At 36.5% G+C, this 12,432-nt stretch overlaps 2 protein-coding genes across 3 annotated transcripts in view; both read right to left on the bottom strand.

The window, feature by feature from the left end:
• Positions 1 to 1,686, bottom strand: part of LOC145990047 (uncharacterized) — a 507,967-nt gene extending 506,281 nt beyond the window's left edge. For both annotated transcript variants that reach the window (XM_083125681.1, XM_083125682.1), the window contains exon 1: positions 1,058 to 1,686. In XM_083125681.1, coding sequence (XP_082981807.1) covers positions 1,058 to 1,230 — 173 coding nt within the window. In that variant the 5' untranslated portion in view covers positions 1,231 to 1,686. The remainder of the gene's footprint in view (positions 1 to 1,057) is intronic.
• Positions 1,687 to 9,443: 7,757 nt separating this feature from the next.
• LOC145990046 (E3 ubiquitin-protein ligase RNF10-like) overlaps positions 9,444 to 12,432 on the bottom strand; it is a 70,662-nt gene continuing 67,673 nt past the window's right edge. Inside the window, exon 15 of the mRNA XM_083125680.1 lies at positions 9,444 to 11,040. Coding sequence (XP_082981806.1) covers positions 10,952 to 11,040 — 89 coding nt within the window. The 3' untranslated portion in view covers positions 9,444 to 10,951. The remainder of the gene's footprint in view (positions 11,041 to 12,432) is intronic.

The following is a 12,432-nucleotide window of genomic DNA, read 5'->3' as shown; positions in this document are numbered from 1 at the left end:
TAAACAAGATGATTAATCCTGCTAAGTATAATTAATTACCATTATACACTTTTCAAATTAGATACATATTTGTTTGACTTTGGAACGGGGCTTCACCTTGATAAACTTTTCCCCTTTGCTCGAGCTACTTGTTTCTGGGGAGATTATGGGGTTGGTCACCGACGCTTCTGGGTTGCGAGGACACTATTATTATTACAACCCAGTAGTGCTAGTGACAGACTGTAACTGGACTTTTTTAGACACCCCCCCTTCCTCCTCCTATTTGTTTCTTGGGGGCTATTTGTTTCTTGGGGGAAGTATAGATATATTAACTTTGGCCTGCTAAAGGTTCATTGTTAGTACTTACACGTCGTCTCCGGGGAAACCGCCATTATTTATTATTGACTATTGTTTGTTCTCGATGCCTTGGTGAGAGATATCTTTATCTCAAGATGCCAATGGGAGGAAATTAACTTTTTTGAGATGTTAAGGAATGAGACTTTTTTATTAATTGATGACTTGATGTAAGATTTGCGCGGCTCTGGTAAACATGATCGCTAAATTTCAATTTCAAATGTTGGGACGGCGACGGTCATATATCTTCATGTTAACGACGATACGATTTATTGCCTGCGTGGGTGATCGCTTAAATGTTGCGACATGAAAAAAGACAACAATTACCGCTTACACCTGTTTAGTGACAATGTGTTGCTAGCTTTAGAGCGATGGGCCGGCCCTCTTGCCTTGACCTTCCCCCTTAAACCTCCCGTGATTCAATTGGTTTCATTCTATATGCTGGTACGCAACATCTGCTCCATTATCTATCCGAAAGAAAACATGAAAATGCTCCCTGTGCCATTCAGACTACGACACGCAGTCGGTGAACAACGGCAACACCGTCAAAGTTTCTTGAACTGTTTACTGCCTGACAACAAGCAACTTCTTGTGAACTAAGCTTTTTAGCAAGTAAACGATAAGATTACTTTTACGTCTTTTAGTAACACACATTTTAAACGGACTTTTTTGCGTGGAAAGTTCCCTGAATCGCACTTACTAAACTACAATTAGTTGTACTTACTTTTGATTAAGGTATTGCAAAGTCCAATCAACTATCTCACCACGGACCTCACATTCACTGAGGTTGTACCCTGCAACATTTAGTGGCAGTGGATCGTCAGGATTCACCGTTTGAGCAAAATGCTCAAAAAATTGCTTGTACTGAGTCAAGTAATCACTTTTGTTTTCAGCCATGGCATCACACACTCGCGTGACTTTGCACTATTATTACACAACACCTTCACTTTTACACAACGCACTGCCTTCTTTAACTGAAAAATCAAACTTGGAAGCACAATGCAAGCCCTATTCACTTCGCTTCTGAAACAACCACCTCAATATTTGTACTACGCAAGTTCACAATAGCAATTCGGCACCTCCTTCAAGATAATAACACAAGTGTCTCTTCTCAAATATCGTTGCTCAATTGTTTCTATTAAACGCACACAAAAGACAGCAACACGACACCGCGAATGTTTATCTTCCTTTTATTGTTTTCGGAAGATTGCACTTGTCATTTCGAACGAACAAATTATATAGCTTCGAGATACGAAATTGTATCAAAATTCGGAAACTGCTTAAAATAAGTTTCGTGCAGCAAATATTTCACACACTCGTTTCGTTGGACTTGGCTTGGCTAACAGAACAGACGCGAGCCAATGTGTCGATAGCTCTGCCATCTTTCGGCCAAACAGCGTATTCGTTTACGTCATCCATATAGTGTTGCCAACTGCGAAATAAATTCAGAAGTATCTATCTATACACTTCACTTCTTGTAAACCTAATGGTAACAAAATAATATTAATTGTTGTTCACTTTTCGTAAAATTTCCCGCGTTCTTAAGAAATTACATTTGCGCTCATGTTGGCGTAGAAGTTGTCCTGTGCTTCACTGACGATTTTTCTTTCTAGAACACCTCTGTTACAAAAACAAATAAACTTGTAATAGCTGGGGTTCGAGTAAATTACTTTTTATACGTACAGTGGGATCCATGAGTATTATTACCTTGCAAATTGTCCATCACCATGTTCGGGTGCACTTTATTTGACCCAATAACAGCTTCAAGAATTAAAAGAAAATTTAAAACAAGCTGTTGACAACTTCTTCACCAGCCAGGGGCGGCTCCAGAAATTTTCGACAGGGTGGGCAGAAGCTCCATATTGATAGATTAGGGTGGGCAGTATAAATGTAAGACCATATATAGTATATATGTGTATGTAAGACGTATTTATCCCCCTCTCTCTCACACTCTCGATTTTCGTCTTACTTCTTTTCCCTTTCCTATTCTTGTTTCCTTTTTATTATTTTCTAATCTATTCTCGCATCTTGTTCCATTTCCTTTCGCTTTGTCTCTGCTGGAGACAATTAAGGAAGTGTTTACCCATGCGCAACCATACATTCTAATCACATTATTTCATGCATGTTAATACAGTGAAATAAATGTGAATTAGGTTTAAGCTTGTGTTGCAAACACAAGGCACATACTTGATTTATGTATTCGGCGACAATGATAGAATGTGCGATGGTAGACAATCGTGAAGTAATTTAAATGCATGTTCCTGAGCATAGTATTTCCATCGTATGAGTTTTTGACTGAAAGAGTTTTCTTACTCCTTGGGGGTCACTTTTCTTAGCTTACAAGGTTTGTACAACTGAGAAATCTATCTGAATGTTTGCAGTAGCGGAGATTGGGTGCCAACATTTGAGGGGCAAGGACAATACATATACGTTAGGCTTAGCATAAAGAGGACATAGTGCGGGGGCAAAATGTGAAAGTAGGCATCCGCCACTTCCCGCTCCTCCTAATCGCCGCCACTGAATGTTTGGATTAAAATGAATGTCTTATTAGGAATAATTTAAAACACACACGGAAAACTAATTCTTTTTTCATTGTCCATGAAGTATTCCTAGACTAATGAAAGGCTATTTTGACAAAATATCACTCATAAGTAATAAACAAGTAAGATTGAAAAATCTGTTCAGAATTGAAGAGATTATTAGCTAAGTTGCTACTTGTTTTCGGAACTGTCATGTTACTAGTGCGGGAGAAGCAGTACACGTATGGTTACATGAACGTATTTTCTGAAGTAACAAAATGATTTGGGACACAAGGAATTCGTCGAAGTTGATCACCGTACCAGTAATAATTCATCTATTTTTCATAGATGTCTTGGGTTGTATGGCGTGACCATTTCGAATACACTAGAATGTCAACCTCTACCCTGTGCAGCATACCCTGGAAACGAGTCCCTGGCGCCTGGAACCACTGTCAAATTAATAATTTATGAGGGTTTGTATTTTGAGTGTAGTGTCAGCATGCGTTTGTTTTCGACCCTTGGCTACTTCATCTAATCACCATTGAACCTTATCGTCGTCATTATCAAAATTAGCAGAAAAATGACAATTTAAAACAAATCCACCAGAACTTACTCTTCCAAAAATGGAGTTTCATTAGTTCATATCTCTTAGGAAGTTGAGGTGGTAGTTTCAATTGCACAGCGCTTCATTACTTGATCAAGGCAGCTAATTCCGTGAACAATGACGTTGTTTTCCGAAAGTCTCAAATATTTGTCTCAGGGCAATCATCCTCTTAAAATAGACACATCTTCTGTGGTGATAAAAGACACGTTTGGTGCAAGTTATTTCTGTATATTTTTTCCCCCAATGGCATAACGCTGTCGTTTTAATAGAGAGGTCCTGTATTCGACTCCCCCCTCCTCTGGTGCAAGCACAATGCACACTGGTTCGGACTACACGTTAAACTGTAGGTTTATTCCCGATTAGCCTTTCTGACCATAAAAGTGTGCTTAAAAACAAACAAAATCGTCTTCTATATACTTCATGACATAACTTTCTTTACTTCAGCTGCATCTACAGATTCTGTTGACATTTTTGGCTGATTCATGTGGCAAAATTTGTGTGGAACGAGGATTTCTAAATAGAATAAGCCAACTCATTAGCAATTGAATAATTACAGCTTTTCCCATACTTAAAATTTATTCACTTTGGTATTGTAGTGATTATTGTGATTCCTTCTTAGGTACATGTGTAGAACGAATATAAAGTTGATATTTCACGTACCATATTGATATTTGAAGATGACAGGTACATAAAAATTGTAATGAAATAAAAAAGGGACACTTCTGGAATTTCAATGCAGAGCTAATTAAAACTATATTATACTCTGTAGCATACTTAAACCCGAAGGTTTATGGATGCAGCAACACAAGCCTTCCATCTGTCCGTATCCGGGGCAAGATGAATCCAATCTTTCTCATCCTTACCGATTTCTTTTAGGTCCATCTCAACGTTATCCCTCCATCTTCGTCTTAGCCTTCCTACTGGTCTCTTACGATCAGGTTTCCCAACAAGAATCCTGTAAACCATTATTTTCTCTGCCATTTGTGTCACATGGCCTGCCCATCTAAGTCTTCTTGATTAAATTATTCTAATAATAATTAAAAAGTCAAAATCATTTATTGTGTTGCTGGAGGAAGTAATGCTAAGATGATGTTTTGATTTGTTTATTTGGAGATTATTTTAACCATACCCAGGTCGGGATTTATATACGTATGTGGAGGAAGGAGCTTACAGCACCAAGACCTCACTCCAATCTCCTCTACACAGTTTCAGTTATAACTTCTCGCCAAGTTACATAGTGTGATTTGTTATTATATTGTTACCACATCCAAAGTACCTAATTTTTTAATTATGTGGTACTTTTCAAAGCAGTCTTTCCCAGTGAAGGCCTGGAGCTGCAGTCCTGATGTTCACCCTAAATTCTGATCTAATCTTGATCATACCCTGCATAATTTTGAGCCTTCTAAGCCTTCTAGCAGCTTTTAATCATGGAAGTATTAATTTCATCACAGTTTTTTTTTGTTTCAATAGCTTTAGTAATTACTTTGACTTTCTAATGACAAAATTGGCTTTTTATGGGTTGATAATATGTGAACATTTTTAGCATAGATAATATTCACAAGTAAAATATACATGTTATGAACCAGAATACACTTATATATTGAATCATTTATATATCCCAAAGTATATGTACTTATTGAATTTGATTGGGTGGGCAATCGGGTGGGCACAGGAATTTTTGGGTGGGCACTTGCCCACCCCTGTCGCCGTCTCTGTCACCAGCATACATAAAAATCCATCGCTTAAAAACACATAGGATGCAAGAGAAAAATCAATGAAAATATTTATGGACAATTTGCACGGTAATACTCATGGATCCCACTTGTTAGCTCAATAGATCTGAGAAATCGGAAAATTTTCTTTCAGGTGAAAACTGTTTTAAATGATTCATTCTTAGTTTTGGACTTTTAACTACTGTGTTATTTTTAAAATTACCAACGTTTCGGAGCAGGGGTGCCCATCCTCCCCAAGGCCCATGACACACTCCCCACCAAAAACGTAGAAGATCCCCCCCCCCCGTTTATATCGACTTAATTACGCCAATTATTTTTGTCAGACAAAACTTGTGGAAAAATATAATACCAGAGATGCAACCACGAATTTTGTCGGGGGGGGGGGGGGGGCAAGTACCAGGATAAACGTACCAATAATAATAATAATAGTAATAATGGCTTTATTATTATTATTACAACTTTTACTACCAGTAGTAGTAGTAGTAGTAACAAAGATGATATTATCCTCATAAATTATGCAAAGAGGGGGGTAGAAGTTTGTTTGGAACAAACGATATGTAACATTTTTCAAAACCGTCAATTTCACATTAGCTCATAATGGAAAACAAGCACACAAAACTGTATTTTTGAATGGCAGAAAATTAATGATAAATACATTCCGAAGATACATGTGTAACTTTAACGCACAACATATACTTTACACATATGAGACATAAAATAGAAAATACATATTCAACAAGCTAACACTAACTAAATTGTGTACGTATTGAAAGCTTATTCAATACAAATATACAACACACATTATTTAAATACATTACATTACAGAAAAGAAGCAGAATGCGAGAGAAGCGAGCAAGAAAATTTTAAGATCCAATTTTTCCAATTGAAAACAATATTGATTTAATAGGGTGCAAATAATTTCACTGGATGCCATGGCATTCTCTTTTTTAAACCTTTTTTTTAGCTCACTCAGTGCCCATGGCCAACTCCCGCCGCCCCTAGCTACAGCTCTGAACTTGACGAAAACGAGAAAAGCAGATAATGCGAGCCAAGCAAGCAAGAACATTTTACAAAATGTATTTTTATTTGCATAAAATTTGAAATCGAAGGGGTAATTGCTCCTTTGTGCTCCCCTGCAGGTGCCCTTGGCTGTCAATGTTTGTCCCCCTTGCTACCCTAGAATTTACTTCCGTCGAAGTTTGGTGGGGGACAATGACCCCCTGCCACCCCTGTGGTTGCGTCACTGTATAATACAGACATATTTAAGCATTATGTGCTTACTTTAGATACTTTAGGCTCACTGCCATTGTTAGTCAACCTTATTCTGCACAGTTTGTCTGCTCGACAAACCTTGTATTAATGCGAATACCGATTCAAAAGGCATAAGAGGTGGTGTTTCATTTCAACACAATTCACAGGTAGGTAGAAAAACTATACATAATAACCAAAACTAAAAATCAATAACAAGTCAATCAACTGATATGATCACCCCCATTTTTGTGTGAAGATATATAGAATTCCTATAAAATTTTGTCCCCCAAAAAAATTCCCATGGCACAGTCGCATCATGAAAACCCCCTGTGAGCACCCCTGTTTCGGAGGCTGATTCTGCCTCCGTCTTCAGAGTAGTGGGTGATCTACTAAATCACATTGCAATCCCTGGACACATGTCGTCTTTGGGAATGGTATCTATATAGAGAATAAATTGTTGCCTTGTAGGATTATTCTGTGGGCAAGGCTCCACCTCGTCTGTCGGTTACAAGGACCTCTTGTACATGAAGTTGCCAGGGAGAGTTATGAGTGACCCAGGCTCCACTTCGTCTGGTGGTCACATCAAGACTGTTTTTCTATATAGGTTGCCAGAGAGGATTGATTTGTGGTGGCTCAGGCTTCACCTTGTCATAGGATTGATATCCTTGGGAATCAACCCCCCCAAAATATAATGCTCCTTGAGTGCCGCTTACGTGCAACTGTCAGACCCTGAATGGTTGTGGACATATAGTAGTTCTCCCAGTGTGTGCTACACTGACCGTTTCAAATCAGTGCAAGACGAAAGAACAATTCTGAAAAGCAATCCTCAATCTGATATCACTGAGTAAGGGACTACACATTTCTAAAGCACTAACTAATTACAAGTTAAGATATACATGTGCTCTTGAAGATTCACTTTCATATTTTCAAACTTAATATTTACACTGTGGCCGCGGTGGCTCAGTCGGTAACGCGTCCGACTACCATGCTAAAGGTCCCGGGTTCGATCCCCGGCCGGTTCAAATCCGGGAACTTTTCTAACGTTGGAAGCGCCCCCGGCGCCCACCCAGCGTCGAATAACATGGGTACCTGGGGGGTAAAGGCGGTCAGGGGCGTGATGCTGATCACATCACCCCCACTCACGACCGGGTCAAGAAAGTGTGGGGCATTACCCCCACACCCCCTATACGCCTTCATGGCGTGGTGCTATGCACAGGGGAGCACTTTACCTTCTTTATAAAACATTACCTATGTTTTATTCGAAATAAACTTATTGGAACTATATTATAAATATTTTTCAGGAAAAAACTTTCAGCACAGGTAGTAGATATATAATATATAGTATTCTTCCTTCCATAAACTTCAGGTTAATAAATAACCACGGAGCAGATTTTTAGGTGCTAAAAAACTTCAGACATATTTATATTCTAAAAAGAGCTGAAATATGTGGCTAAAAGTCAAAACCTAATTTTGTCTGGAATGTCTAAAATATTCACATTTTATGTTTTCCCCTCGAAATGTGTTTTTTGTGCTTAAGGCAAAATTGTGCATTTTAATGTGAAATAAGACTTTGCAGATTACATTTCAAATGTACGATCCCTAGCGTTAGGATTTTCATGACAGCATATTTTTTTGGTAAGGGTGAGGTGTTCCCTAAACACACAGAAATTCATATTATGAAGAAACTAATTAAATTAAGGTGTTTTTTTAAGGGCATATTTTGCCATTTCTGCATGATGGAGCATATTTTCATGGATATTTGGTCATATTCAGCATATTTTTGCATTTTCAAGAAATATAGTAATTTTCGAAACTGATTCGTTCTTGCTCCCATGTTTACTCGAGGTTTTTTCCCTTTGGACTGTAACAAAATCTTTTTAATTTTTATTTGAAAATTTAGAGAAAGTATTCATTGTGCATTGCAACTAAGGCCCATACAGTGAACTAAAAATAGTACGTATGTGGAATATCTCAGCTTTAGATATTGATGTTTGAAACAGTCGTTATGAGGGCATATTTTTCAAATTATAGTGCATATTTTGTAAAGTTTTAGGTCATAAAAATCGTAGCCCTAATGATCACCATTCATGCCAAGTATGGCCAACTTCCGAAGGGGGGGATTTCACAAACGATATAATTGAGTGATTTTTACCTTTAGGCTATACAACCTATGCAAATTATATAAATTATAATTTGCCATATTCTCTCATTACAAGCAAAATTCAATATATGTTGAAACAGTCTCCTGCCAAGCTGTTGTCAGCACTCTTGTGTCTTTAACAAACTGTTCTTTTCCTGCTAGCAGAACAAAATTGTTTTCTTTAATGGACAACCAACATTTATATAGAACAGGGTGTTTAATAAATAATTGAGGGGTTACAAAAATGTACTGCAAGTAAACTATTGAATATGACAGTAGAAAAAATTCTTACGTCACGTGCCGGTAACATATTTGTTAAAACCACTAAAAAGAGTACATAAACAGCAAAATAAAAAAAACACTTCAGGAGTTCTTCCGAGCTTTCGATTCCATCTCAGAATCATCATCAGTGATGGTCGAGGGGCGATGGAAGGGACGCGGTTGAAGTTCCGCTGGAGCTGCTCACTACTGTTGAACTTACGTTAATTGAACCAGTCCAGAACGAACAAGGAACTCAATTTGTGTGCAACATGGGATTGTTGATAGTGTCTATCGCTGCGATGTTACGCTCCCTTATTGATGACATATAAAGCAGCATCCATGAGATGAAACCCCCACAAAAAAATAAGTCAAACGGTGTAAGATCCGGTGATCTTGGGGATCAAAAACTTGCACAAAACATGAGTGATATGGGTGATTTGTGTGTCGCCTGGCTGGTTTGTTTCTCTCAATCGTTCTGGACTGGTTTCATTAACGTAGGTTCAATATGTGCAATGAATTTTTGTAACCCCTCAATTATTTATGAAACAAACACCCAGTACATTGATTGGGACATAGGTGTACACACAGACAAATACTCAATGGAAGTTTCCCGATGATTTATTTCATGTAAATTTACAATCCCTGTACAGATATCTTCACTTCCTTTCCCCTTTTCATAAAAAAAAGGATACTAATGTGTTTGTAATCCCAATCAGCCTTTTACTGCATATATCTTGTTATACGTATGCACTCAATGTTGGGTCCGAGGCTATCCCAACATAAGAAACGCATACAAGAATCAATCTTCCACAATGCATTGCATTAATCAAGGTAAAGAGCATAAATTAGGTAAAACTTGTAACGTTTTGAAAAAAAAATACAATAAATCTACAGAAGCAGGACTAGACACTGAGCACAGCAGTGTAGAGCAATTCCATTGTATGAAGATGAATTTTCCATAAACCCAAATTCTGAATGGCAGGAAAAAAAATTACATCATACATTTTACAGAAAATTACTTACAAAGTGGTGATCAAAAAATTACAAGCGACAAGCATCTTTGAAAATAAAAATTGAAATAATGTAGCACCTGTCGTCAGTCCTTCTCTTCATTTACAGCAAAACAAACATGTATGAAGTGGCACTTGTACAGTAAAGAGTAAAACTGGACTACAGTTCAGTTTGGGCAACTGTATTCCATTCTGATTATTCAAGATAATACTAAACTATAATCCACTTTTACAAACACCTGTACATCTCATATTATGATATCTTTCCTTAATGCTACATGTAACTCTTATAAGCTAAACTGCTTGCACAATATCACAGACTTTTTTTTCACCTTTTATTATTATTTTTTTACATAAACTTCAAACACTTGTTTGATTACCGCAGCAAACTGTTTTAAAATTAGTTTACGTACACACACACACACACATACATGCATGTGTGCCATAACATTCTTATATTTATTTCAAACAGATAAAATAATAACGAACAGCATTGTAAGTGAAGAGTTTGCTACAAGACTTAAGCAAATCGGGATCTACTTAGAGAATGACAGCACAAGATGTGAATTGTTTCAACCAAACTGGACCGACACTTCGGAACTTAAATATTTGATTCATGGATTCCTGAAAGAAGAAAATAGTCTCCCTCCCCTTGAATCCAGTTTTATTACATATTGAAATATGGGCACACAGTTTTATTTGAAATAGTACTGCTAGACATAAGTGCAGACAAAAGTATATTTTTAAAATAGTGTAATTATGCTGTTAAACTAAAAAAAATGTGAAATTTACACATTATGTGTGCGTATCTTAAGCAACAAAAACAGTTTGCAGAGGTAACGATAAAAAGATAAATAATCAACAACTTAATTCAGAACAACCCTGTTCTTTTTTTCTTTTCTTCTGCGTAGCAAGTGAAATTAAGATATTTTTACTAGTTTTTATTTTCTTTTTGATTTAATTCTTAAGACAATATGTTGAACACTAACACAAATGATTTTTTTGGAATTATTTTTTAATCTAAGTCATTTTAAGAACAGAAAATTAAGGATCAGTAATGTTACAAATACCATTAAATTTTTACTTTCTCTCCTTTTCCCTTATTTTCCAGTGCAAGCCATGGCCGTTTGGAAGAGCACCTTCTTGTGCTTCTGTTTCTTCTTCTTCTTGCCTGGAGCTGCATTTAAATCTAATTGAATTTAAAATAGGAAGTAAAAATTAGACGTGCATTTTTAGGCACTAAACATAACATAATAGGCATTCACTTTTGATAGTGATGTGGCGAAGCTGAAAATTTACTGTACTCACCAATAATTTTTGTAACTGATTCCGACACATAAGATTATTCAACAGAAATTCAATAAATACGGAAAAATTAGTACTCACGTTTTCAGCAAAACTGTTCTCTTTTTTAAAATTTTTATTAAAGTTTTATAAATTTCAGTGGCCACTGCCACCACCCTCATTGGAACTTCTACAAAAGAGAAACCTGTTTCGCAGAAAAAAGTGATTACTACTTTCCCTGTATTTATCTACTACCGCATCTCTCATTTCCCAATTATGAAAGAAATGAAATATGTTCAGCATGACAAAAATAAATTTGCTATGTACATTTCAATTGCATATCAGTATGCAAAGCAGTTCTTTGAAATGCAAAATGAATTCTTGTTCTTAATATTGTAAATGTAATGCTGGCAGATTCAACTTCAGAAAAACAAGTTTTTGAAGCACTTCCAGACGTAACCTACTTCTTCTCTTATCGCAAATCTGAACTCTCGTTTACTGAATACTGATGCATCACGTATGCCCAAGTATTTTTTCACAACTTGCTTCGCGTTTGGATACTCATTTTTGAATTTCCAATACAACAGCAAATCGTGGTCACGTGGAATAGTCGGGTCAGCAAATGTACTGTTCTATTTCTGATTCTGAGGTAGGTTGATCCTTTGAATGAGAGTTTGCAATAATTTTATCACAAAACTAATAAAAAAAACTACATAATGAAGACCCATAACCTAATTTTCAATAAATCTTACAAAATTATAAAAGTTATTAGAAGGTAAAACTCTAGTATTATCAGTATCAATTTAAATATCAGATTTTTGCCGATGCCAATAACAATTTCTGTCCATAATCATACATCAGTAATAGGCTTCAGCACACCCGTAACATTTGATATTGTGTAATTTCATAAGCTATCATGTATTTTACTGTATGTATATGTTGTATAATATTGTACAATTTCATATTTAATGAAAAAATACAAAATGTAGCTGTGGTACATCCAACATTGTATAAAGAAAAACAATTCCCGGAATTTCACTATATTGTCGGCCCTATGGATATTGAATGGATAGGGTCATGCATATTTCGTTTTTGACAAAAAAACGAAATTTGAAAAAAAACACATTGTAGTGTTAATTTTTCATCTTTTTGAAAGGTGTGAGATGCATTTTGTGACCATGTTTTGTCATGAAATAATGCGAAATGAACTGCAAAAAGCGAAATTAACTCTTAAACACGAAATTTAGGGTTTATTCACCGACGCAGCACCTTCTGAGGTCTGAATTATCCTGAGTGT

Source organism: Lepisma saccharinum, chromosome 7, assembly GCF_977018435.1.
Source record: "Lepisma saccharinum chromosome 7, izLepSacc3.1, whole genome shotgun sequence".
Classification (NCBI taxonomy): domain Eukaryota; kingdom Metazoa; phylum Arthropoda; class Insecta; order Zygentoma; family Lepismatidae; genus Lepisma; species Lepisma saccharinum.
This window is presented reverse-complemented; position numbering and strand designations above follow the sequence as displayed.